The following is a 22,673-nucleotide window of genomic DNA, read 5'->3' on the forward strand; positions in this document are numbered from 1 at the left end:
TTAATTAAGTTCCCGTTTAATAAAGTTTCACGTCTGAAGGATCACCATAGATTTCGAGAACGCACTTAACGGAGATTGTTGCAGAGACAAGCAGATTGTCACCCGTGCTGCGACCATGCTTCAAGCTATGCTTCAAGCTGAACGGGTAAAAAGAAAAGAGAATCTCTTAGTTTAAGAAAAACCGCTTTTTCGAGGCCAAGCGAATGAGGCCTTGCAGCGAATCACGCCAGGTAGTCGAGGTGTGTTATTGGAAATTCTTGATGTTTCTTTTTATTTTTTAGAATCACGACGGGACGCAGTGGGTCTGGAACAGTTTCAAGGCCCCGAGTTTCTATTATTTGCCATTTCTCAGCCTATCCATAAGCGATGCGCAGGCGAAAAGTCCGAAAAATAATAAACGTAGAAACGTAAACAGACGCCTGGCCGTGGCCCCGGATGAACCCTGCTGATCAGATAAGATTTTCAAAAAGGCCGGAATCGGAAATATGCGAGCAGCGCCGAAAGGTGAACACACGGGGTGGGGAGGTTATCTTAACCATCTAACGATATCGCCGGACGGCTGGCGGGACCGGGGGCTAAAGGGCGAGACCCGAGGGTGACCGAGTCGGCGCCGAGGGCAGTATGCATTCGCGCCGCAGCGCCCGCAGCGCGCTGCATGGCGCATGTGTTTCGAGCCCTGTCCCCTCATGAAGACTTGTCGCCGCACCCGCACATATTCTGGCCCCAGGGAGCGAGTTCCGGCCGTGCAGCGTCTGCTTTAGGCACTGGCATGTCCCTAAACAGCGGCCAGGCTGAGCGGCCAGAAGCCCCGAAATAGCAACTGCCGATCGCTTGGCGTGCTTGTCTGCAGGACGGCAGCCCCGGCAGCCCAGGTGGGACGGTATTTTTGCAGCCAGGAAAACCGGCCCGTCCAGGGTATATAAACGGGGCGGTCCCCCCGTCAGATCTTATCTTTTCCATCTTCCACCCGCAATGATCTTCGCCCTTCCACTCGCTGCCCTCGTCGCCTCCGCCGCCGCCGCTGAAACCAACCAGTGGGCCACCTACCCATCGGTGCCCAAAACCGCCACCATCAACGGTTTCGCCGACCCCGTCTTCGACTCGCTTCCAGAGTGTGCCCAGCCCTGTGTCAAGGAGTCCACCTCCTCCACCCCCTGCCCATACTGGGACACCGGCTGTCTCTGTGTCATGACCACCTGGTCCTCCAAGGTGACCGAGTGCTACGCCGAAAAGTGTACTGGTTCCGACGCCCAGAAGGCCTACGACGCCTCCGTCCAGATCTGTAAGAACGCCGGTGTCTGGGAGCCATACTGGATCATCAACGACGCCGCCAAGGACGCTGTTTCCTCTGCTGCCGCCAAGGAGCCAGCCACCTCCGACGCTGCCGAGTCCACCCCAGCCACCTCCTCCACTGCTGCCGAGCAGACCACCGAGGAGACCACCACCGAGGGTGAGGCCACCTCCGCCACCTCCCAGCAGGCCCAGGAGACCGGTGAGACTGAGACCACCGAGGCTGCTGAGACCACCGAGGCTGCTGAGACCACCGCTGAGGAGTCTGCTGCTGAGACTTCTGCTGCTGAGACTTCTGCTGAGAAGACCGAGGGTGCTGCTTCTTCTGCTGCTCCTTCTGCCGCTGTTTCTTCCTACGAGGGTGCTGCCCAGGGCGTTTTCCCAGCTGCCGCTGTCGGTGTGGCTGCTGGTGTCGCCATGCTTTTGTAAGTGCTCTGCAGTAGAACTACAATACATGACCCGCTTCTGAGTTTCAACGAATGAGAATGTAGCGAAGCAAACTCTGAGCGATAGCGAAGAGTGCAATGTAGCGTGGCAGGCTTTATCATCAGAACTTCTGAGCGGAAGCGAGGAAGTTCGTTGTAGCATCGACAGCTTTTTGATCAGGACTTCTGAGCGAAAACGAAGAAGCTCGTTGTAGCATAATTAGCGTTTTAATTTAAACTTCTAAGCGAACTCGAGGAAGTTCTATGTAGCGTGGGCAGCATTTTGATATGAACTTATGAGCGAAAGTGAGGATTTTGCGTTGTAGCGTAAGAGGCGTTTTAATCAGAACTTCTCAGTGAAAGCGAGGAAGTTCGTTGTAGCGTTGACAGCTTTTTGATAAGCAAACCTCTGAGCAAAAGCGAGAAAATATGTTTTGGCGTACGGTAGCTTTACAGTAAGCAAGTCTTGAGCAAGATCGAGAAAGTTTGCGCTGTAGCATAGAACGGCTTTAAGGTTCCGATCGAAGTGAGGAAGAAGGAGCGTAGAAGGCTTCTAGGCTTCCGATCGAAGTGAGGATGAATTAGCGGAAGCATCCTTTGCTGTAAAACTGCTTTGAACAGGTTGAGACAAAATCGGCAGAGGCTGCTTCTAGGCGTTCGAAAAAGTACTAAAAGCGTCATTGAACGTATAAACAACTTCTATTGTCAATCTCTACCCGATTTTGGCTTCCAAACGGGGTGTGGAAGATGTAGCGGAAAAGGCTTCAACTGTAAAATAGCTACCATAGCGAGAAAGAAGAAGTCAGAGCTGGGAAATGGCAGCTTTACGGTTCTTAATTTTCAATGGAAGTGAGGAATTGTAAACAACTCTGTTTGGAAAAAGTAGCGAAACCAGTTTCTAGCGTAAACGATTTGTAGCGTAAACAGCTTTTTGGCTCCCAATGGAGTGAGAGAACCTGAAGCGGTAACTAACAAAAAACGGCTATTTTGTCTCCAACTGGTCCTGGCTTTCAACAAAATGAAAATGAAAATGTAGGAAAGCATGGTCTATAGCAACACCTCTCACGAGAGTCGTCTTAAGCACTTTGGGACGAATCGAAGAGTTTGTGAAGCTGTCAAATCTCAATCGGCATGGTGAACCATACATATCGTGCCGAACACATTTGAAAAAGTTTCTTATCATACCGGTTCGATGTCTAAGGTTACACAAGATCAATTGCAGCGTGCTGCTCGATGTTTATCGGGCTACGTTGGTAAGGCACAAGTGTTTTCAAGGTGAATTTCAAGCGATTTCAATACTCAAGAGAAATCTATAGCGGTCTGCAAACCTTGGTTCTCCGCTCTTCGTTCAACCCATATTTGCTCTCTGCAAATCGCTGCTTTGCAGTAAACCAGTCTCAAGCAACAGTAGACTATAATGTTGGCCACACACAGATAGACCTCAAAAGGCTTATTCCATCAGAAATACAACTGCTGAGACCCAATTGACCTTCAGAGGCTTCAGGCTACTCAGTTTATTGGGATCATTTAGAAGCTCTGCTACATTGCGTGATACACCAAAGCGATATTGTCAGCACCACAGGGCGCCAATTCAGATTAAACACTTTTTCTTCTAAATCTCTTATTGGATTCTTTTTGGTCTCCATAATCAAATTCCCTGCCTTCACTACCAATTTCTTCAACAATCTGTCATATATCACAGGCGCCGGGTACCGGAATATCGCAACTCCGAAACCCCTGCCCCACAAAAACGATTTGCAACCGTTATAACGAACCTCGGTTCTTAACACACCGAAACCTGCGCACCCAGAATTCCCCAAATCCTGTCACATCCTGCCAAATCCTGCTTAACCCCTGGCATCTTGAGATCGCTTTTGCCTCCTTTATCATCTGACATGCCTCACGCTTAGCTTTCTCTCCATTGTTCTGTGCGGAGTTGTAACTCTATCTACTACCGAAAATGAAGCTTTAAAAGCAGGCCAATAACCTGGGGTTTTTTGTAATCATGCTGATTCTGCTTTTTTCGTGGCACTTTGTCGCTGCCGTGGTGCTTTTGGTGGCTGCAAAATACACCTACACTAGGATAAGACACCACAGACTCGCTAAAAATTGGGGAACTCAGAAAATCCACGACCGCAAAGAATGGTGGCAGACTTTGCCGATTCTTTTTGACAATTCCATCGATACCTCGTCAGGCTACTTTTTGCAAGGAGTACACCAGCGGTTTGGTCTGGCGAATGCGTTTTCACTCGCTATTCCTGGAAAACAGATCATCATCAGCCAGAGCCCGAAAGTCATGAAAGCGATGTTTCTGACGCAATTCAGCGATTTCAATTTGGGCGTCCGGGTTCCTGCTTTTGCGCCGCTTTTGGGAAACGGCATCTTTGCGGCTGAGGGGCTGCAATGGAAGCATTCTCGAAATCTTCTTAAACCGCAGTTTGTAAGGGAGCAAGTGGGCCATGTCGAGATGCTCGAGCCGCACGTAAAGCTCATGATAGAGCATATAAAGCGGAACAGCGGGTGTGAGTTTGATTTGGAGCACCTTTTTTATGCTTTTACTTTGGACGCAGCGACACACTTTTTGTTTGGCGAAAGCACCGATGTTTTGGGAGAAAAGGGCGGCAACGTTGCGTTTGACAAGTCGCTTCAGTACGTTGGGGAGTACTTGGCCAAAAGACTGTCTCTTTTTGACTTTTACTGGGTCGCCAACAACAAGGGTTTCAGAGATAACATTAAGCAAATCCACGACTACACGCAGCAGTTTGTGGACAAGGCGTTGGATTTGAAACCAGAGGAAATTGAGTTGAAGTCAAATAGCGGGTACACTTTTCTCTACGAGTTGGTCAAACACACGAGAAATCCTGTGGAAATCAGGGACGAACTTCTCAACATCATGATCGCAGGAAGAGCCACCACGGCGCTGCTTTTGCTGTCTGTTTTCATGGAGCTCGGCAGAAATCCACGTGTTTGGGCTAGTTTGAGAGAAGAGGTTCAGCGTCATTTTGGCGGAGGAGAAGCCATCACCTTCGAGAGTCTCAAACGGTGCACCTACCTCAAATGGGTTATCAACGAAACACTCAGACTCTGGCCACCGGTGGCTCTGAACTTGAGAGAAGCTGAAAAAGATACGTCAATTCCAGAAGGCGGCGGTCCTGATGGCCTTTCACCAGTTTTCTGTCCTAAAGGCTCGATCATCGTGGTGATGCTTTTCAGCATCCACAGACTGGAACAGTACTACGGACTGAATGCTAACGATTTTGTTCCTGAGCGATGGCTGGGATTGTCCAAAATCGGCTGGGCTTTTATGCCTTTTGGAAGCGGTCCTCGGGTCTGCTTGGGTCAGCAGTTTGCGCTTACGGAGGTGCTGTATGTGTTGGTTCGTTTGGCTCAGGCTTTTGAGAAGTTGGACTACTGTGGAGAGTATCCTCCCAGGATCTTGGCCAATGCCGTTTTGAAGTACAAGGAGGGGGTGCCCCTGAGAATGGGCTAGGTTGGAGGATTTTTGGCTGGCCCAATAGGAGTATTTATGAATGTAATGCAATTAAGCTTGATGCGATCGAGATCTTGTATTTTGTGACAAGGGGGAGGAAGTAGAGGCCTGAGTAGTGAAGGTGGGCGACATGTCTTGTTAGTTGCAGTAAAGCTGATGATTTTCTTGTTGGTTTCATGAATTGTGTCGTTTGACTTCATGACATGGGCATGGTTTGACAGTTTGTGGGTGTAATCTCCCGTTGCACAAAAATTATACACTTCATCAAATAAATCAGATACGAAAGAAGCGTTCATGAAATGAACATAGAAGAATAAAAATGCCTGCCGCAACATACTTCTCCTAGCCAATGGCTCGTTACCACATATCTCAATCTAGCTTATCAGTGCCGCCGTAACATAACCCCCATATACAAATCTTTCTCTACTTCATGGCTTTTCACGGACCCTGTGGCTATCCTCAGAAAATAATTCCACGGTCTGCCCGCTGTAAAACCCACCTGGTGCATCGGCCGAATCTTAAAGTCCGAATCCCACATCTCTCCTACATCCCTACAAGACCTTTCAACAGAAATACACCATTGAATTGCTTCTTTTTGCCCGATTCTCTCCTCGGCCGCTCCAATTGCTTTTTCGGGCTGTCCTTCGCCAACTTAGGAACGGATCACAAAGAAACGCAAGGCTGACCCCCAAGCCCCAGCAGACCATCTCCACCATCGGGGCTTGTTTGAAAAGAAAAGCAATGACGTCGGTACTCTGCATTTACTAAGATACGGCTGATGTCCGTGGTATCCGTGGAAGAGATTCAACGCCTTACTAAGAACCCCTCCATGATAATGCACAAGATGGAATTGCCCGTGTTAGAGAAAAAGCAGCTCTTCTCGGGTCCCGTTCTTCTCGGGTCCCGTTCTTCTCGGGTCCCGTTCTTCTCGGGTCCCGTTCTTCTCGGGTCCCGTTCTTCTCGGGTTCCGTTCTCCTCCGGTCCCCAGTTTAACCCTCCATACCTTCAGGGAGGAGAAGATCAAGCTGTAACCAGAATGATTGGGTGGTAGCGGGGCCGAGATCCATGATGTTGAGCGAAAAAGGCAGAAGCTTCATTGCTAGTCAAAGTGGGGTTCGGCTTAGAAAAACGGGCGAGGTCTGGGTACTCCAGCTTATACGGTGGTTAGACAACTACTCTGATATCCCCACAGAAGCGGACGGGCATTCCAGCGTCCAATAGAAACGATTCCCCCAGTTTCTCCAGATCACAAAAGGCCCACTGTAATCAGATCCATACTACGTAGAGTCAAAACAGAAATTAAACAGAAATAACGAGGCTGAAGAGCCGGGTAAGATGTCTCAGAATGAGCTTGTTGTGGTGATGATATACACGGATAAGGGGACCGTGACACCGCCGATTCTGACGTCTTGTCCAAGAAAAACCAACAAAAGCTTCACCTCGTTATCTTGTTTCACCGTGTTTCAGCCCGCGTTTCACATCCTCCTCTCGACTAGAGGGGTACCTACATTCACAGGATTTTCGCAGCCACATTACCCAAGGTGGATAAAGCATGGATCGGCCAAATCAACCGAGGCCAATCTGTCGGAGGGGTTCCACAAAGGCATTCTGGAAGCTTTTGGATAATACGGCTGGAACGGTTTTGACATGAAACGTTGGGGAGCCTATAAGCGAGGAGGGATCCGGTCTGGGTAATTTTGAGGTTGAGTTTTTGTTTAATGTAGGAGGGTTTTCTGTGGGAGGAGGTTTTTTGTGGGAGGATGTTTCCTGTGGGAGGTTTGCAGTAGGCGGATTGATTTCGAAAAATGGGTCGTGGAGGGATCTGCTTTCGTCGAGCAGCCATTGTGGATTCTAGGCCAGGCAAAATGAGAAAAGACGGGGGGAACAAGGCGTGGAGGGCAGTTGGGACGTGTTATTTTTCAATAATTTCCATTTCTGTTTTGGGCCCAGCCGTCTATTCCTCGTCAAGGCGTATTGTGCTTTCACTGACGCTTTCTGCGGAGTTAGCCTGGTTTCAGAGCCGTGGAAGCACAGTGGCTACGGACGAATCGAATACAAGTAGAAAAGGGAGAATTGTGTTGGTGGATGTTTCGGAATCCGTGTGGTGCTTCTGTCTGATTCATGGGGTATGGCATTCTCCGTTCGCATCACAAACCACAAGGGTAGGATCTGCCTCTGCCAACGCCAATTTATTGTAGTGGAAAAATTGAAATTACTGAGGCCAGACAATTGGACAGGTGAGACGATCCACGAGTTCCATACCTTATTCGTCACAGGAGGGGATGCCATGAGCTTTATGGTAGTATCAAGGTGTACAAGGCTAATGTCAAATCAGACTCCATCTGTAACTAGGCGTCTGTAACTAGGCATCTGTAACCAGGCATCTGTAACTAGGCATCTGAAACTAAGGGCCCTCCAACCAGGATCCAGCACCGCATTAGGAAGAATCTAATTTCGAGCATGTGTGGTAGTTGGATCTTGGCAGTTTTCTATACCATAAGTCTACTAGTCAATACAACCCGAACAATGCACTGACGCAAAATGGCCAGGAAGCGAAATAGATAGTATCGTTTTTTGGCGCCTCTAGCGATACACCCATTACGTCATGGGCTCGGAAAGCCAGATTTAAAATTTAGTCGCTTGGTGTTTTGGCTCCATCACATGAAGACTTTTCGCAGCCAGAAACCCAAAATTAGCGCAATTTCCCCAAGCGGCAGATATCCCTAGCAAGGCGGGTCTTTCCTGTAGTAGGGTTCAAGGAGCATACACTTCCTGGATAAGAATAAGAGGTTCTTTTTTTTTTTTTTTTTTCTCATTGCATCTATACTGTTTGGGGAAGATATGGGATAGTAGAGACCCGTTTGGGTATTATGTTTCCTGCAGGACGGTAGCCCCTCTCGACGCGCGAATCGGGCAGCACCCCGCTGCACAATTTGAGTCACATGCATGTCATGTGACGTCTGATCGGGCGAATGGCATGTCCGCAATGCGCATACAGACTGCCCTGTCAGGACAGAGAAAGTACCATTACAGCACAAGACCCGTGCCTCTTACAAAGACACATGTTGCAAAAGTTTTATAGATAAAACTCGCCTAACAAAAAAGAATGGAATCTGCCCCGCGGTCTGCCCCACTTGGTGCTTCCACATGTCCGAAAACAATCAACGTAACGGCCGGCAAATTGCATTCAACCCAACACCGTTCTACGCCAGACCCTTGTCCTCCACTTCCGCCATTGTTCGTTATCAGGTTCGCGTCCTGCATAATCCTGGACCCGCAGGTCCCCGCAAATCAACAGAAATTCTCTCTCCGGCCAAAAAAAACTATATAAACGGCCGCTTCGCACTTTTTTGCAAAAATCATCTTAAAACACAAGACACATTTGTATTTATTATGACGCAGGGCAAGTGCAAGGCAGACAGAGTATGGTCCATTGAGGGTCAGCACGAGATTGTTTTCAAGCAAGTGTGGGCTGCTTACCTCAAATCCTTTGGCTACGACTTGGACGACTTGTCCTTTTCTGAAATTGAGTCTGGTAAGGCTTTCGTTAGCGGCAAAGCTAAAAACGCCCTTCCCAAGGTCCTGAGCACCCTGGCTCTCGACTCCGCTCCAAAGTACTCAGAGAGAACAGCAAAGACTTTCGAGGCCAACCAGGGCAAAGCCGTTCCTCACGATGCCACCTTTGATGTCAAGGCCAAGGCTCCATCCAAGGAGGTCTACTCCCACTTGGCCAAGTTCAAGCCAGCAGAGCTCCACCAGGCTTTCTGGGCTTCTTTGAGAAACGACTCCCCAGACAACAACTTGCTTCGTTTCGTGCGTGCCAGAAAGTTCAAGACCGGTCCCATCGTTGAGATGGCTGCCAAGTGCTTGGAGTGGAAGGTGAAGGAATACCCAGTCGACAAGTGGGTCATGGACGGTGACCTCGAGATCTACTCGCTGAAGAAGCACCCAGAGATCATCAAGGCCTTCGAGATGGGCAAGGCTTACTTCCGTGGCGTGGACCGTGACGGTGGCCCAATTGTGGTGATTCGTGTCAAGAAGCACTTTGGCTCTGACTGTCCAGAGAAGGACTTTGAGCGTTTCATCTGTTTGATCATTGAGTGGGTGAGAATTGCCTTGAAGGACTACGAGCTTGGTAACGATGGTGCCAACATTTTGTTCGATATGAATGGATTTTCTTTGAAGAACGCCGATCTCCAAGCTGTCAAGTTCTTGGCCAAGCAGTTTGAGGCTAACTACCCAGAATCGCTTTCCGCCATCTGGATCCACAAGGCTCCATGGATTTTCAACGCTGTGTGGAAGATCATCAAGGGTTGGTTGGACCCAGTCGTTGCCTCCAAGGTGCACTTCACCAAGAGCGCCGACGACTTGGCCAAGTTCGCCGACAAGAAGTTCATTCCAAAGGACTTGGGCGGAAACGACGACTACGCGCCACAGTACGTTACTCCAACGAAGGAGAACGCTTCCACTCTTCCAAAGGACGAGAAGTTTGAGCAGTTGATCAAGGAGAGACAGGACTTGACCTACACATTTATCGAGACGACGTTGGCCTGGATCAAGGCTAAGGACGCCAAGCTGAGCACAGAGCTCATGGACTTGAAGATCCAGTTGGGTGCCGAATTGGCCCAGAACTACTTGAAGATCGACCCTTACGTGCGTTCCCGTGGTGTCTTTGACAGAGATGGCGCCATTGGTACCCCTTCGTTCTAGACAGCTTCCTGGTGAAGCATAGAGAATGAACAATTTTTATTGACTTGACGAGGTTGTAGCGTAGTCGTCTAGCCATTGTGCAGGCGTTGACAGGTTTGTCCTGCAGGTATTCCCCTCTCTTTGGGGTAATGGAGTTACTCGCTTGGACAAGGTCGCAATACTATCGACTTTGAAAAGCACAAGGGTTAGAATTAAAAAGTTAGACTTTCGATTTGAGTTTTTGGGTGAATCTTGAAACTCATCTAGAGACTTGAGAACTTTTACGTATTGTCTTGCATTGTATATTTAGAGCTTCTTAGTTGTACATTAGCTCTAGTTAGTGTATCGTCTTGTGATGTAATAGATGTTGCAAAACCTGGTGCAAAGAGATAAACTTTTTGTATCATACTTCAAATTTCATGTATTTGACCTGTCTTCGATTTAGGGTCCCAAGATTTGTCAATATTGGAATGACCAGTATAGAGGAGAATCTAGAATATCGAAGGTCTTACACGTGGTTCTGATACTCTACATCACCCTTCTTCAAGCATGGGGTGTCCTTTAGCTCTACTGTAATTGACTCTATTCATGAATCAAGTTACCTATGGAAACGATAACGTCTCCTAGTATGTTTTGCTTATTGAGGTCATTAGGGAACCGGCAGAGTTACCGTATATAACATACGCTTCTTCTGTAAATCAGATCAAGATTCAGAAACCTTCTTGCCGTCAATCTGTGTGAAATTTGAAACACGGTCATGTCTTCCATCTACGGTTCTGAGCACATGCTCCTTCGCCATATTAAAGTATTTCTGCAGAAATAAAACCTCTCTTGAAAACAGAAATAACAACCCCACAAGTCAGCCTGTCATTCCTTTTTGACGAGTTTCTTTTGCAGCCAATTTCTTCGTCTTCGCTGTGTGCAGTACGTTTAAATCTGCCCCACTTCGTAAAGAAAAAGTCAGATCTGCACACACCTCCCCTCACAGCTCATCTCCGCTGTGCGCGTCGCCCGCTCGCATGAGAAGAATGTGGTGCACGGATGTGGAAGATTCGAAGATCGGATCGGGTGGTGCACGGGTGTTTGTCTTTGTCGAAAATATTCGGTGGTGTAGGACCATTTGGGTCAAGAAATAGATAGACTACATTAATTTTCAAAAATATTTTATCTCCTAATTCTTGGTCTGGGAGAGTCGATTTTGGCGGCGGTGGATAGAGATTTTCTGGAATGACCGTTGGAAAAGTCTTGCAGTGGCCAAAAGCTTAAATGCCATTTTAGGTTTCGTAAAGCGAAGGAAGACCGTTGACTTATTCTAAGTACAGAAAAAACAGTTTGTAGGATTGTGCACAAAATCGTAGGTGCTTCAGATCACGAACACTTCCGCTTGATATGAAAGATTAAGTATTTTTTTTTTTTTTTTTTAGCAGAGGATCAATTGACGCTTGTTTTCGGTTACCCTTTTCAAAAGATCCACCTTGGGTCCAGAAGAGCTCGAAAGTTCGCAAGTACTTTGAACGATAAGTTAGATTACTGTGAGAACCGCTGTCTGTTCCGCCTTCCAATGGTCGTTGGAAAATGTTAGTGAAAACTCTTTCCGCTTGTCTTCTCCAATTAGCACCTCCGAAAGCCAAAGCCGTTTTGGCCGCTTGGTAACGCAAAATGCCATGATGGCAAACAAGGTGTCTGCTTCACTCACCAAGTTTGGTAACCAAAGCAGTTTTTTGCTTTCAGAAGAGTACTCTCCCAAATCTGTTCCGTAGCATCTGGAGCCAAGGCGTACTTTTCAAAGTACACCAAATGTTGTACCTTTGTGAATCTGTTAGAAGCAGCCTCCGGTATTAAAGATCAATACTCAAAGTTGTGGAGTCTGAACAAGGAAAGCTCCACAAAGCGCATTCCACAGCAAGCTCAATTCGAATCTGGTAGGTTCGACTGCGATAGTTCGAGGAAGTTGGCCCAAGATGTGGAAGATAGCAATTATCAAGAGAGGCATTCGAATTCCCAGGCAGAGAAATAGAATTTTATCTTTGAGTCTTTCAAAACATGTGGCCTTACCTTTTCAATGACTTGAATCACTCCACCCTCTTTGAGACTAGTATGCTCCTCTAGTGTAACAGCTAGTAGAACAGCTGCATCACAAAACAGCGCCTTTACGTTGAGATTCAAGAGCCAAGAACTACTTTAAGCTTGATCCACTTTTCACGATGTTACAAGGCAGAACTAACCTGTACCCTTTTGGTAGAATGTAGTGCGATAGGCTCGATGGAAATAGAGCGTCCACTTCTCTTGTATTCATTGCCGTGGTGCACTTCAAATTCTACAAAAGTTGGCTAATCAAGACAGTAGTACTCAACTGGAGCACAGTATCTGTGGTTTTTGACTTGCCTTTTCAACGCATGACCCGTACTATCTTCCTTCTTAGTCCTCCCACGCCTTACACAAAAGCCAATTTCATATAATCTCAACTTTGGCCACGAGCATCTGTGTGGCACTTTACAGCCGTGCGCTACATCACCTCTGGGTGTTGATAAACACGCAAACAAAGCAACAAATGGAAAAACAAAGCATCAAATGGCCTCTTTCTTCAAAGTTCAACAATATATAATTTTCTTCTCTCGAAAACCACATCCCTTCCATAGTTTACGGAAACAGCACACCGTTCCACCGAAGCATCAAGACGTATCTAAACTCCATTAGCGTGTGACGAACTCGGGAGGCCCGCAGCAATACAAGAGAAAAGTGCGGTTGCTTCGCCTGCCAAGCTTGTCGTTTCGTTTCATCAAAATTGACAATTCGCTTCTATCAAAAACGGAAGTTGCAAAATTTGCAGCCACCCAATCACCCAAAACCCAATCCACGACAAACCCAATAAAGTATAGGCTCTCCTGCTTCCCCAGAATTGCCCCTGCCAGGATTTGCTGTACCTTGTGTCGCTAAGTTGCTTTACATTAGCCGCCATGCGTTCGAGATCGATACAAGATCCACCCTTCAGCCCTGCTTCTTCGCCATGTCTCCGAAATCCCGTTTTTACAACTACAAGCCGTCGCTAGCGGCTCCCATTATTTTCACTATTGCTTTTGCGGCGATGTCGCTTCTTGCGTGTTTTCAGTTCTACAGAGCATTGAAGAATCCCACAGCCTCGAAGCTCGACAAACGCAGAACACTCATTGTGATACCTTTTATTTTCGGAGGCCTCTGTGAAATCGTCGGGTGTATTTGCAGAATCATCAATTCCCAGGATCCCAATGCCAAAAACCCGTTCATCGTTCAGGCGGTTCTTTTGCTAGTGGCAGCTGCTCTTTTTGCAGCCACCATTTACATGATTTTGGGCAGGATCATCGCCATGTTGAACAGCGCCCACCAATCATTGGTTCCTGTCAAATGGCTCACAAAAATATTTGTTCTAGGCGATGTCATTTCCTTTTTGATGCAAGGAATTGGAGCCAGTGTGAGAGCTGCTGATCCTAGTAAAAGTGACCACGCTGAACGGATCATCATCGGCGGTCTTTTCGTGCAAATTGGCTTTTTTGGTGTTTTCATCATTGTGGCGGCTCTTTTCCAATATAAAGTGTGGAGAAACCCTTCTGTGGAAGCCCGGGCATTGAGGTATACTCCTTCCAAGACAACTGGCAGACCATCCTCATTACACTTTTTGTGTGTTCCATTTTGATTCTCGTTCGTTGTATCATTCGTGCAGTGGAGTACCTCCAGGGCTACGACGGTTTCATTATTTCCAACGAGGCGTTCCTCTACACGTTGGATCTTTTGTTGATGTTCCTCAACATGGTGCTTTTGAGCTGGCAGGACAACTGTGCATACTTTGTGGAGGTCGGACCGCTTTCCAGAGACGAGAATTTTATCAATTCTAAGCAAATGCTGTTTCGGTTGGAGCAGGAGAAGCTTTCAGGTCCAATAGCTGAGCTGGATCTGTTCAGAGATGAAGCGAGGACCATGGTATAGGGGATTTTATAGATAAGCAAGAGATATAGATGAGGAGGGGTGGTTTCTTGAAATGTAGAGTTCAGACTGAGTTTGGAGTGAGTTTGGAAAGAAATCATGAGTTTGAGGTTTTACTTCAATGCGGTGCATGGTAGTGATGAGGTGATTTGTCAATGAAGAAGGTAGCGCTAAAGTCGAACACAAAAGCATGCTCTACTAATTCATAATGTGTTCTTGCTACAGATCACTATGAACTTGAAGGAATCGGAGTGTTGATCTGTATTCTTCACAGCCACAGTGGGTCCTCAAGTGCTATTTTGCAGCCACATGGAATCCACTGATTTGCCATCAAAAAAGACCCCCCTTCCCCAGGAATACTCCAAGAGTTCCAAAATGATAGTTAATAGATCAACTCTGCCTTCGTTTGTTAGGATGCTCGGGATTCATAGTAAATTACGACTAACACTTAGATATAACTTCCTCAACTTCTGAGGACTAAGAGCACTTAAATACTAGAACATAGATAGAGTTTGTTGTAATCTGGTTTTATGTTACCAGGAATTTCCATACAGCGGCTCTTGTCTGGTATCTGAGAGACCGTGAATTTCCTGTTATGCCGTGTATCACCTAGTGTCCTTCAAATCAGGAAACTAGCTCTACCGGGAAACCTCCTTATCTATGTCTGATACCTGACACGCTTGATGTTAAGCGTGTATCCATAATTCCTAACGTGACATCGTTGTCATGGTGATGCTGAATGATGTTGAGTCCACCTACTACTCCCTTAAGATTAGCCCACTGACATTAGCCCTCCTGGCATTCACCCTATCACGGCAATGACCCACCACGCTTCAAACCAAAATAATCTCAAAACTCCAAATATGAGCCCCTGAGCCCCTTTCAGGTCCACTAAATCCACCCATATCCGCCGGTTTTGCTTATCAGCAACTTGGGCGGATTCTTGGCAAGGTACCATTTTTTACGAGGCGCCAAGCTGGTGTGGCACCTTCCAGACCTCAACAAAGGGTGACAGAAATCGAAATCCAAAACCTATAGTGAACACATTTTGGCTCTTCACGATCCGATATTCACGATCCGACTCCGCCCGGGTCCATGCGTCTCGGAGTCAGCCACACGTCTCCGAGATTCACAAAATGGCAGTAACGGTGAAAAATGAAAATGAAAAATATCAAAATAATCAAAATCAAGAATCAAAGGCCAACTGGACCACCCCACAGTCCCTATCCTCTTGTTTAGCGAATATACGCGATGGCTGCAAACCACGCCGCAATGCCTTTTTTTTTTTTTTTTTTTTGATAACCAGTTTGAACGGCCCCGGATCGAATCCCATTTTCTACAGCTATTTCTAAAAAAAGACCGTTCCTGGCCCACGGGAAACGGCTGATAAATAGCCGCCTTGCTGCGGCGCTTCCTCCGCGTAGCTCCACCTAATTCCGCCTATATCCGCATACATCCGCATACATCCACCCGTACTAGATACACCCTCCACTACATGGCATCAGATATAAAGATCAAGGTGGTGCACCTGTTTCTTTCGTCAAATCACCATGGCTAGCGGATTCGAGAACTGGCAACCTTACATGTACACGCCGTCGTTGGCGGCAGCGATCATCTTCACCATAGTGTTTGTCGGAGTGACCGCATACGCTTCATTCCAGTTTTACAAGGCATTGAGGTACCCAAACATCCACCCGCTTGATCGCAAAAGAACCCTCATCATCATACCTTTCATAGTCGGAGGATTCTGTGAAATCATTGGCTGCATCGCTAGAGCAGTGTCTTCTCAAGACGACCAGGCTAGAACGCCTTTCATCATCCAGTCGGTGCTTTTGCTTGTGGCTCCTGCTCTTTTTGCAGCCACCATTTACATGATTTTGGGCAGAATCATCGCCATGTTGAACAGCGCCCACCAATCGCTCATTCCCTTGCGTTTCCTCACCAAGATCTTTGTCTTTGGTGATGTTCTTTCCTTCTTGATGCAGGGCACAGGAGCTGGGATCATGTCTGCTGGAAGCCACGACAATATCAGCACGGGTGAAAGTATCATCATTGCCGGTCTTTTCATCCAAATCGCCTTTTTCTCCGTTTTCATCGTCGTCACGGGTCTCTTCCAGTACAGAGTGTTGAGAGAGCCTTCTCTCGAGGCCCAGGGCACCAGATACACGCCTTCCAAGGTCCACAACTGGCAATTGATTATGTTCACGCTTTTTGCGTGCTCCATTCTCATTTTGGTCAGATGCATAGTCCGTGCTGTTGAGTACATTGAAGGCTGGGACGGCTACATCATATCCAACGAGGTCTTCCTTTACACCTTGGATCTCTTGTTGATGTTTTTGAACATGGTGTTATTGTGCTGGCAGGACATTTGTGGCTACTTTGTCGAAGTGGGCCCTATCTCCAGAGATCAGAATGCAGGCCAGCTGCTTACTGCCGATTCTGACGGCTATAACGAGGCCAAGGTCGGCTTTTAGACGGTAAGGAGCAAAAATAGCCAAACTTATAGATTAGCGGCATTTGGCGCTGCAGACCTTTGGCGGAACGGATTGTTCGGTGGTCTGTTTGCATTCTTTTCTAAGCATTTTCAATGGATATTTTAACTGAGGTGTTGGTGTAGGGGTAGTGATTTGTAGTAGGTTTCATGTTAATTTCCTTGATACTTTCGAATTCGTAGTCGGGTCCATTGAAAGTGGCGCCGGACGTGGGACTCAATTCAGTGATGTGAATCTTGGAAATCTTCAAAGCTAGACTAGTTGCAAAAGGTTTTACCCAAATTAAAGGCATTGATTATGAAGAAACATATACTCCAGTGATTAAGTATGCAAGTCTTAGGGTGTGTATCCCTATGTGCTGCAAAAGATTTGATAATACATCAAATGGATGTGAAGACGGCTTTCTTAAATGGTGAGCTCAAAAAGGAAATCTATATGGAACAACCAGAGGGTTATGCTCAGCACGAAGGAGAAGACTATGTTCTCAAACTCAACAAAGCTGTTGGATTGAAACAAGCTCCCAATGTGTGGAATGAGGATATTGGGTCTATCGATTTCACAAGGAGTACGTATGAGTCATGTTGTTATGTTATGAATAAGAAAGGGAAGGCTACCTATGTTGCATTATGTGTTGATGATAAGCTCAGAACATCTGGATCAGCATAATCACCGTGCTTAATTTAGCGAATCTCAAAAAGTCTTTACTTCATTATTTTCAGGTTGCCTCGACTTGACTCCATTTCTTGGCTCCTTATCGGTTTTGACGTTTCAATGAAGTGCCAAGGATCAGTGACAGCTTTGGCAGATATTGTGATGAATGTCACGGAAAAAGAAGACTGACCTAGAATTTTGGGGTTTTGGTCGGTTTTTGCTTTATATGTCAATCTCATTCCAGTTACCGTTGCCTCAAAATCATGGCACTAGATCAGCCATAACTGAGGATAAGCCAAGGGTAAGAATACCCCAAATCAACGTGCATTTTCCTTTCTTACCTTACTTTCCCTCGTCGAAGAAGACCAGAAAATGACAGTCAATAAGACCACTGCTGAAAAAGCAGAATCTGAAATACCCAACTTCCTCATGGTAATGACTTCTCCTTTGTGCGTTTAAATATAATGAGGGAATAGCAAAGGGGAGTCCGAATGACGCTCTTAGCTGCAAGAAGCAATACCAAATTCCGTCCTTCATGACTAGATGCACCTTTTTTTGCAAAAATGGTTCTCGCCAAATAGGCCTATTGTTCTTCTTATTAACGAGCGCCAACTAAAACCCGAACAATGACTGCCAAAGACAAACTAAGCCGAGTGGAATTTTTGCCGATTCACCAAAATTCGGCTAATCCAGCTTCTTACATTCCAATCAATTAAGCACGACATTTTATGGTGTTCCCTTCCTCAGAGTAATGCCTCAGAAACTTCATGATTCTTATTCCCACCGACTTAAAGCTCTTCAGAGTATCGCTTCGGCTAGCGTTTGATCCGATTCAATTTGCATGATCATATAAAGTTGCGGCAAAGTCCACCTTGTTTCCACGTTGCACCAAAATCTGCCTTATAGAGCTCTAGTCTGCTCCATCTCATCCAAAAATGGCTAACGGTTTCGAAAATTGGAGGCCGTACATGTACACGCCTTCGATGGCGGCTGCTATCATATTTGTGGTGGTATTTGCCATCATTACAGCTTTCACTTCATTCCAGTTCTATAAAGCCTTGAGACACCCAGAAATAGAGAAACTCGATCGAAGACGAACCCTCATCATCATCCCTTTTATTGTCGGAGGAGCCTGTGAAATCGGCGGCTGTGTTGCCAGAATCGTATCGTCCAAAGACGAAGGTGCCAAAAACCCGTTTATCGTTCAATCTGTGCTTTTGCTTGTGGCTCCAGCTCTTTTTGCAGCCACGATCTACATGACGCTAGGCCGTATTATCGCCATGCTAAAGAGTGCCCGTCAATCACTCATTCCATTACGCTTTCTAACAAAAATCTTCGTTTTTGGCGACGTCTTGTCGTTTCTAATGCAGGGCACTGGAGCAGGACTTATGGCTGCTAAAGACACCAAGTTCATTACCATAGGCGAGAATATCATCATCACGGGTCTTTTCATTCAGATCGGATTTTTCTCCGTCTTCATCATTGTATCTGGTCTTTTTCAGTACAGAGTGTTGAAGAACCCCTCACATGAAGCCCAAATAACTCGATACATCCCATCCACTAAGCGGAACTGGCAGTGTATCATGATTACGCTTTTTGCATGTTCAATTCTTATTTTGCTCAGATGCATAGTCCGTGCTATCGAGTATATTCAGGGCTGGGACGGATATATCATTTCCCATGAGGTGTTTCTTTACACCTTGGACCTCATGTTGATGTTTTTCACCATGGTGCTCTTGAGTTTCCAGGATATATGTGGATATTTCGTGAAGGTTGGGCCCCAGTCCAGAAGTCAAGGTGGGTTTTTGACGAGGGACTCTGATGGATATGATGAAGCCAAGGTGGGGTTTTGATGTGGGAAGTTAAATGTGATTGATAGTGGATGATTTAGGCCTTTCAGATTTTGGCGGTGCTGTTTTGTTTATTGTGGCATTCCCTGAAAATCTGTGTGATTACTCAGCATGAAAAATGGAGTTTGACAATGGTTTTGGGCCAATGCTGAAGAATTGACGTCACAGTGGATGCTAACAGAAATAAAGCTACAGATCCCAATAATGCTCATGTCACGGGCTTCATTCATTTTGCTTTTGGGAAGAAGCACAGGTCAATTTATTAAAGGAGTGGTCTCCATAATCAAACTTCATCACATACATAGTAAACCAGGATCACAGTCTGCCTATACCATCTACATCAAGCAGGTCTATCCCATAGTAAATTTTATCACCTTCAACTCCAAATTCCCCTCTTTAGCCCTAATCTTCCAACGAGCAGTGCTCTAAAAATAGCAACCGTTTAGTACCTCCTCGTCCACTTGATCTCGGGCTTGGCAGTGCCACTCCGTGACTATCTCGAGATACGAGTCTGTACTGTTTCAGCATTCTTGGCCCCACTGAGCCCCACACATGTAGCCGTGTCCAAAATTTGAAAATCGTGTTTTAAAGTGCTGGAAACGGCACGAAATATATAAGAGGAGCAATTCCGCAACTGTGATTTTGAAGACGTCAAATGGGCTTACTATCACCATGATGCCGATGAGATGAGCACATAGAAGAGGACATAAAGGTTCGTATAGTCGAAATTACAAGAAACTACGAAAGTACTCATTTGGGCTTTTGAATTTTTCAATCCTTGCTGTTAATTTGTCTGCCCTCAGGTTTGTCTGTTTTCAAGGCCCAAATTCGCATCTGTATCAACACATTTAGATCAACACCCACATGTTTTTTCCAAAACAAAGAGCCACCAAAGCCACAGAATCATAGAACAAGAAAATAAGCCACTGGCTTTGACGTGTCCACCAAGAAAATAACAATCCAAATGGCAGCTTTTGACCCCCAATAATCGAATTCCCATCAACCCCATAACTTCAAAACGTGAACGGCATCTCAAAACACGGTCTCCAATTTGTTATCTCTCGATCTGACGCACTCCGCCACTGCATCCCCTCAGATCAAAAGAAAAGCATAATTTTACCTGCCGCCGTGCTTCCACTATCACGATTGCGGATTTGCGCGGGTTTATGCGGATTTATATCCTACGTCCGCACACCCTCCACCTACTTATTCCCTGCAATTCCCCAAATCCGCTGGCATGGCAGAAACCGGGAAAAAAAGACACCGTCGGGTTTTCAGCTGTACAAACTGTCGGCGGAAGAAACGGAGATGCGATCGTGGGGTTCCTTGCGGTGAATGTGCTCGGAATGGCCTCAGCGATTGCTGCTCATACGAGGATGTGAAACCTTATAAACCGAAAAATCCCCAGTATGTCAAGCTAGAAGAATCAGTAATGAAAGACGAAACCACTTCTCCTGCCATGGAGGACTGGCAGTTCAATCTCTTCGAGGCTGCAAACAGACTGAAGAACGGCATCATTGAAACCAGTCTTCTTGGCTATAATACAATGGCGGGCGGTGATCCCATCACTGCTGTTGTCAAGAGCTTTTTGGCAAACCACAAGAATTTTGGTCGTTTGTGGCTGAACCTCATTTCTAGAGACGGAATGGTGCCGAAAGAGAAGCTTGACCAGTTTGAGCAGAAAGCGATAGCTCACTTTGGCGTGAACTATATTCGTCGCCTCAACGCTCATTCTACTGAAGAAGAAGTCGATGCTGTGCGCCAGACTATCAACGCTGGAAGTCTTCAGCATGGAATCGTCTTGAAACCATATGGATCCTGGGCTAGGCTTTCTCTTCTGGAGCAGGTCATTCTGATGCTTCCACCTTATAGTGTCGTTCTCTTGCTCGTTCGGGAATACTTCAAATTCCAGCAGAAGTGGTTGCCGATTTTGGACGAAAAGAAGTTCTTTTCTGAGCTCAATAGAGTGGTGGGACCCACCTTGGAGGGTTCCTGTATCATCAAGAGCTTCGAGCTGGCCACAGATGCCGTCATTTTGGGAACGCTTCTTTTGGCCATTCGTTTGGCATACTGCAGCATTGTTGCTTCGGAATTGACCCTATCAAAAGCCGAAAGAGCATCCATCTTGGAGAACCCTGTGGTCGTGGATGCTGGATTTGTTGCAAACGACCTTTTGAAGGAAATGACATTCTGCAATGTTGGCGGCACTCATGGCCTCCGTGCTCTTATGCTTCTCCAAACATTCCACATTTTCAGTTTTGAACGTGGCATGGTCACCGATCAGATGTCGTCCCTGGACATCATGAAGAAGATACACACCTGTGCCAGCAACATTCACTTGGATCTTGACAGAACTGTGCTTGGGTCTTGGAGAAGCAGGCTTGTCTTTGAAGCCAAAGAAACTGAAGTTGCACGGTCCCTTTGGCACACGATTCTACGGTTGGATGTCTACTGTGCCTTGCTTTTTGATCGGAGTCTTTCAATCCATCCAGATACATACCGTGTGGAGCTTCCTTCTCTGGATTCCGACAATGAGGCCGTGCAGCATATGACCGAAACAACAAGCCTATTCATGGCGCTTCTTGACCTTGTATCATCTACGATGCCGGTTTCCAGCAAAATCGACTACATGCAACTTACAGAGAAAATCAAGCGTTTGGAGGTTCTAACTAGCGAAAAGCTCGGTCGTATCGGAGATTATCTCCAGCCTTTGGGCGACGAGAAATCTAATGCCAAATGCCACCGGTTCTTGCTTCTCATGATAAGCAAAATTTGGCTTCTGACGGTCTACTTCTCGCTCTACTTGTTTTTTGAGCGTAAGGGCGAGCTTGATCTCAGCGTTGAGTACTTAAAAAAGCGTCTTACCGTCACCCAGAGAGACATTTGTTTCCTCAAGCCGGGATTCCTCGACCACATCGAGTCGTACTTCGGTGTCGGCTCAAAAATACTCCTAATACCGTTTTTCATGTCCCTTATGAGCAGTCAGCTCGGTGCTGGAGGTATCAGAGTGCGTTTCGCTTTCACTCTCAGGCTGATAAAATCCGATGAGACCGACATTCAGACAATCAAGAGGAAGCACCTTTACGAGCTGATTCACCGTAACGTTTTTGCAGCCGAGGAGGCCTCTTTGGAGCTTGCAGAATCTGTGTCGGAGAAATACTACCACGCCTGGGGCATCTCAAGATCCACTCGTGTGGGACAGAGAATGATCAACGATGAGATTCTTTTCGATGTCACCGACGAGGTCGCCAGGGCTGTGGAGGTGAACTACACAATTGAGCAGCTCAAAGACATCGATCTGGTGCTCAACGAGGCCAACATGGAGCACAGGCTGTACACCGAAATGTTTGGTAGCCGTCACCAGGACAAAGAGAGCACCTCGGAGGCCCGTGAGCTCCGTCTTTTAAATGCCCTCCAATTGGAGAAAAAATGGCTGCTGGTGACGCAGATCCAGGCCCATGCTCAGAAAAGCGCTTTCCTCAGCAGAGCCGGAGTCAGCACGGTGGAGCCACCCAGTGCAGAGCCAATAGCAGCGTGGCAATACGATCTCGAGCTGTTGCAAGGTTACGACCCGCAGCTCCTCATGGAGTTTTTCGGCAACGTCTAGTGCTTGCACAATGGCAGCGGAATCGAGAGAAAAAGGCAGAAAGACAAGGTTTTCCAAGCCGCCTGGTCCCGTCGCTTCAAACCGCCGGCTAAAGCTGGGGAATCACCGCCAAGTGTGCATGACAATTGGGCATGACAATTAGACACTTTCATTCAACCCAAGCCAAGATTTGGCGAAGCTCGGCGTGGCCTAGGGAAGGTGTCTACAAGGGAGACAAAGAGA

At 46.7% G+C, this 22,673-nt stretch overlaps 7 protein-coding genes across 7 annotated transcripts; all 7 read left to right on the forward strand. All coding sequences in view use genetic code 12, as the record gives it.

The window, feature by feature from the left end:
- Positions 1-972: 972 nt before the first annotated feature.
- RBT5 (Rbt5p) lies at positions 973-1,719 on the forward strand (the record flags this gene model as incomplete). Its single annotated transcript, XM_025480042.1, has 1 exon — positions 973-1,719. The coding sequence occupies one exon, from the start codon at positions 973-975 to the stop codon at positions 1,717-1,719; it is 747 nt and encodes a 248-aa protein (XP_025339515.1).
- A 2,001-nt stretch (positions 1,720-3,720) lies between these two features.
- On the forward strand, positions 3,721-5,205 carry CXQ87_001507 (cytochrome P450; the record flags this gene model as incomplete). The annotated part of the gene is made up of 1 exon (XM_025480043.1): positions 3,721-5,205. One exon carries the CDS (start codon positions 3,721-3,723, stop codon positions 5,203-5,205), a length of 1,485 nt encoding a protein of 494 aa, XP_025339516.1.
- Positions 5,206-8,598: 3,393 nt separating this feature from the next.
- CXQ87_001508 (CRAL-TRIO domain-containing protein) lies at positions 8,599-9,915 on the forward strand (the record flags this gene model as incomplete). The annotated part of the gene is made up of 1 exon (XM_025480044.1): positions 8,599-9,915. One exon carries the CDS (start codon positions 8,599-8,601, stop codon positions 9,913-9,915), a length of 1,317 nt encoding a protein of 438 aa, XP_025339517.1.
- Positions 9,916-12,901: 2,986 nt separating this feature from the next.
- On the forward strand, positions 12,902-13,854 carry CXQ87_001509 (RTA1 domain-containing protein; the record flags this gene model as incomplete). Its single annotated transcript, XM_025480045.1, has 2 exons — positions 12,902-13,480; positions 13,501-13,854. 2 exons carry the CDS (start codon positions 12,902-12,904, stop codon positions 13,852-13,854), a joined length of 933 nt encoding a protein of 310 aa, XP_025339518.1.
- A 1,547-nt stretch (positions 13,855-15,401) lies between these two features.
- Positions 15,402-16,325, forward strand: CXQ87_001510 (RTA1 domain-containing protein; the record flags this gene model as incomplete). Its single annotated transcript, XM_025480046.1, has 1 exon — positions 15,402-16,325. One exon carries the CDS (start codon positions 15,402-15,404, stop codon positions 16,323-16,325), a length of 924 nt encoding a protein of 307 aa, XP_025339519.1.
- A 1,604-nt stretch (positions 16,326-17,929) lies between these two features.
- On the forward strand, positions 17,930-18,847 carry CXQ87_001511 (RTA1 domain-containing protein; the record flags this gene model as incomplete). The annotated part of the gene is made up of 1 exon (XM_025480047.1): positions 17,930-18,847. One exon carries the CDS (start codon positions 17,930-17,932, stop codon positions 18,845-18,847), a length of 918 nt encoding a protein of 305 aa, XP_025339520.1.
- A 1,429-nt stretch (positions 18,848-20,276) lies between these two features.
- Positions 20,277-22,451, forward strand: CXQ87_001512 (fungal specific transcription factor domain-containing protein; the record flags this gene model as incomplete). Its single annotated transcript, XM_025480048.1, has 1 exon — positions 20,277-22,451. One exon carries the CDS (start codon positions 20,277-20,279, stop codon positions 22,449-22,451), a length of 2,175 nt encoding a protein of 724 aa, XP_025339521.1.
- Between the last annotated feature and the right edge of the window lie 222 nt (positions 22,452-22,673).

Source organism: Candidozyma duobushaemuli, assembly GCF_002926085.2.
Source record: "Candidozyma duobushaemuli strain B09383 chromosome Unknown A_B09383, whole genome shotgun sequence".
Classification (NCBI taxonomy): domain Eukaryota; kingdom Fungi; phylum Ascomycota; class Pichiomycetes; order Serinales; family Metschnikowiaceae; genus Candidozyma; species Candidozyma duobushaemuli.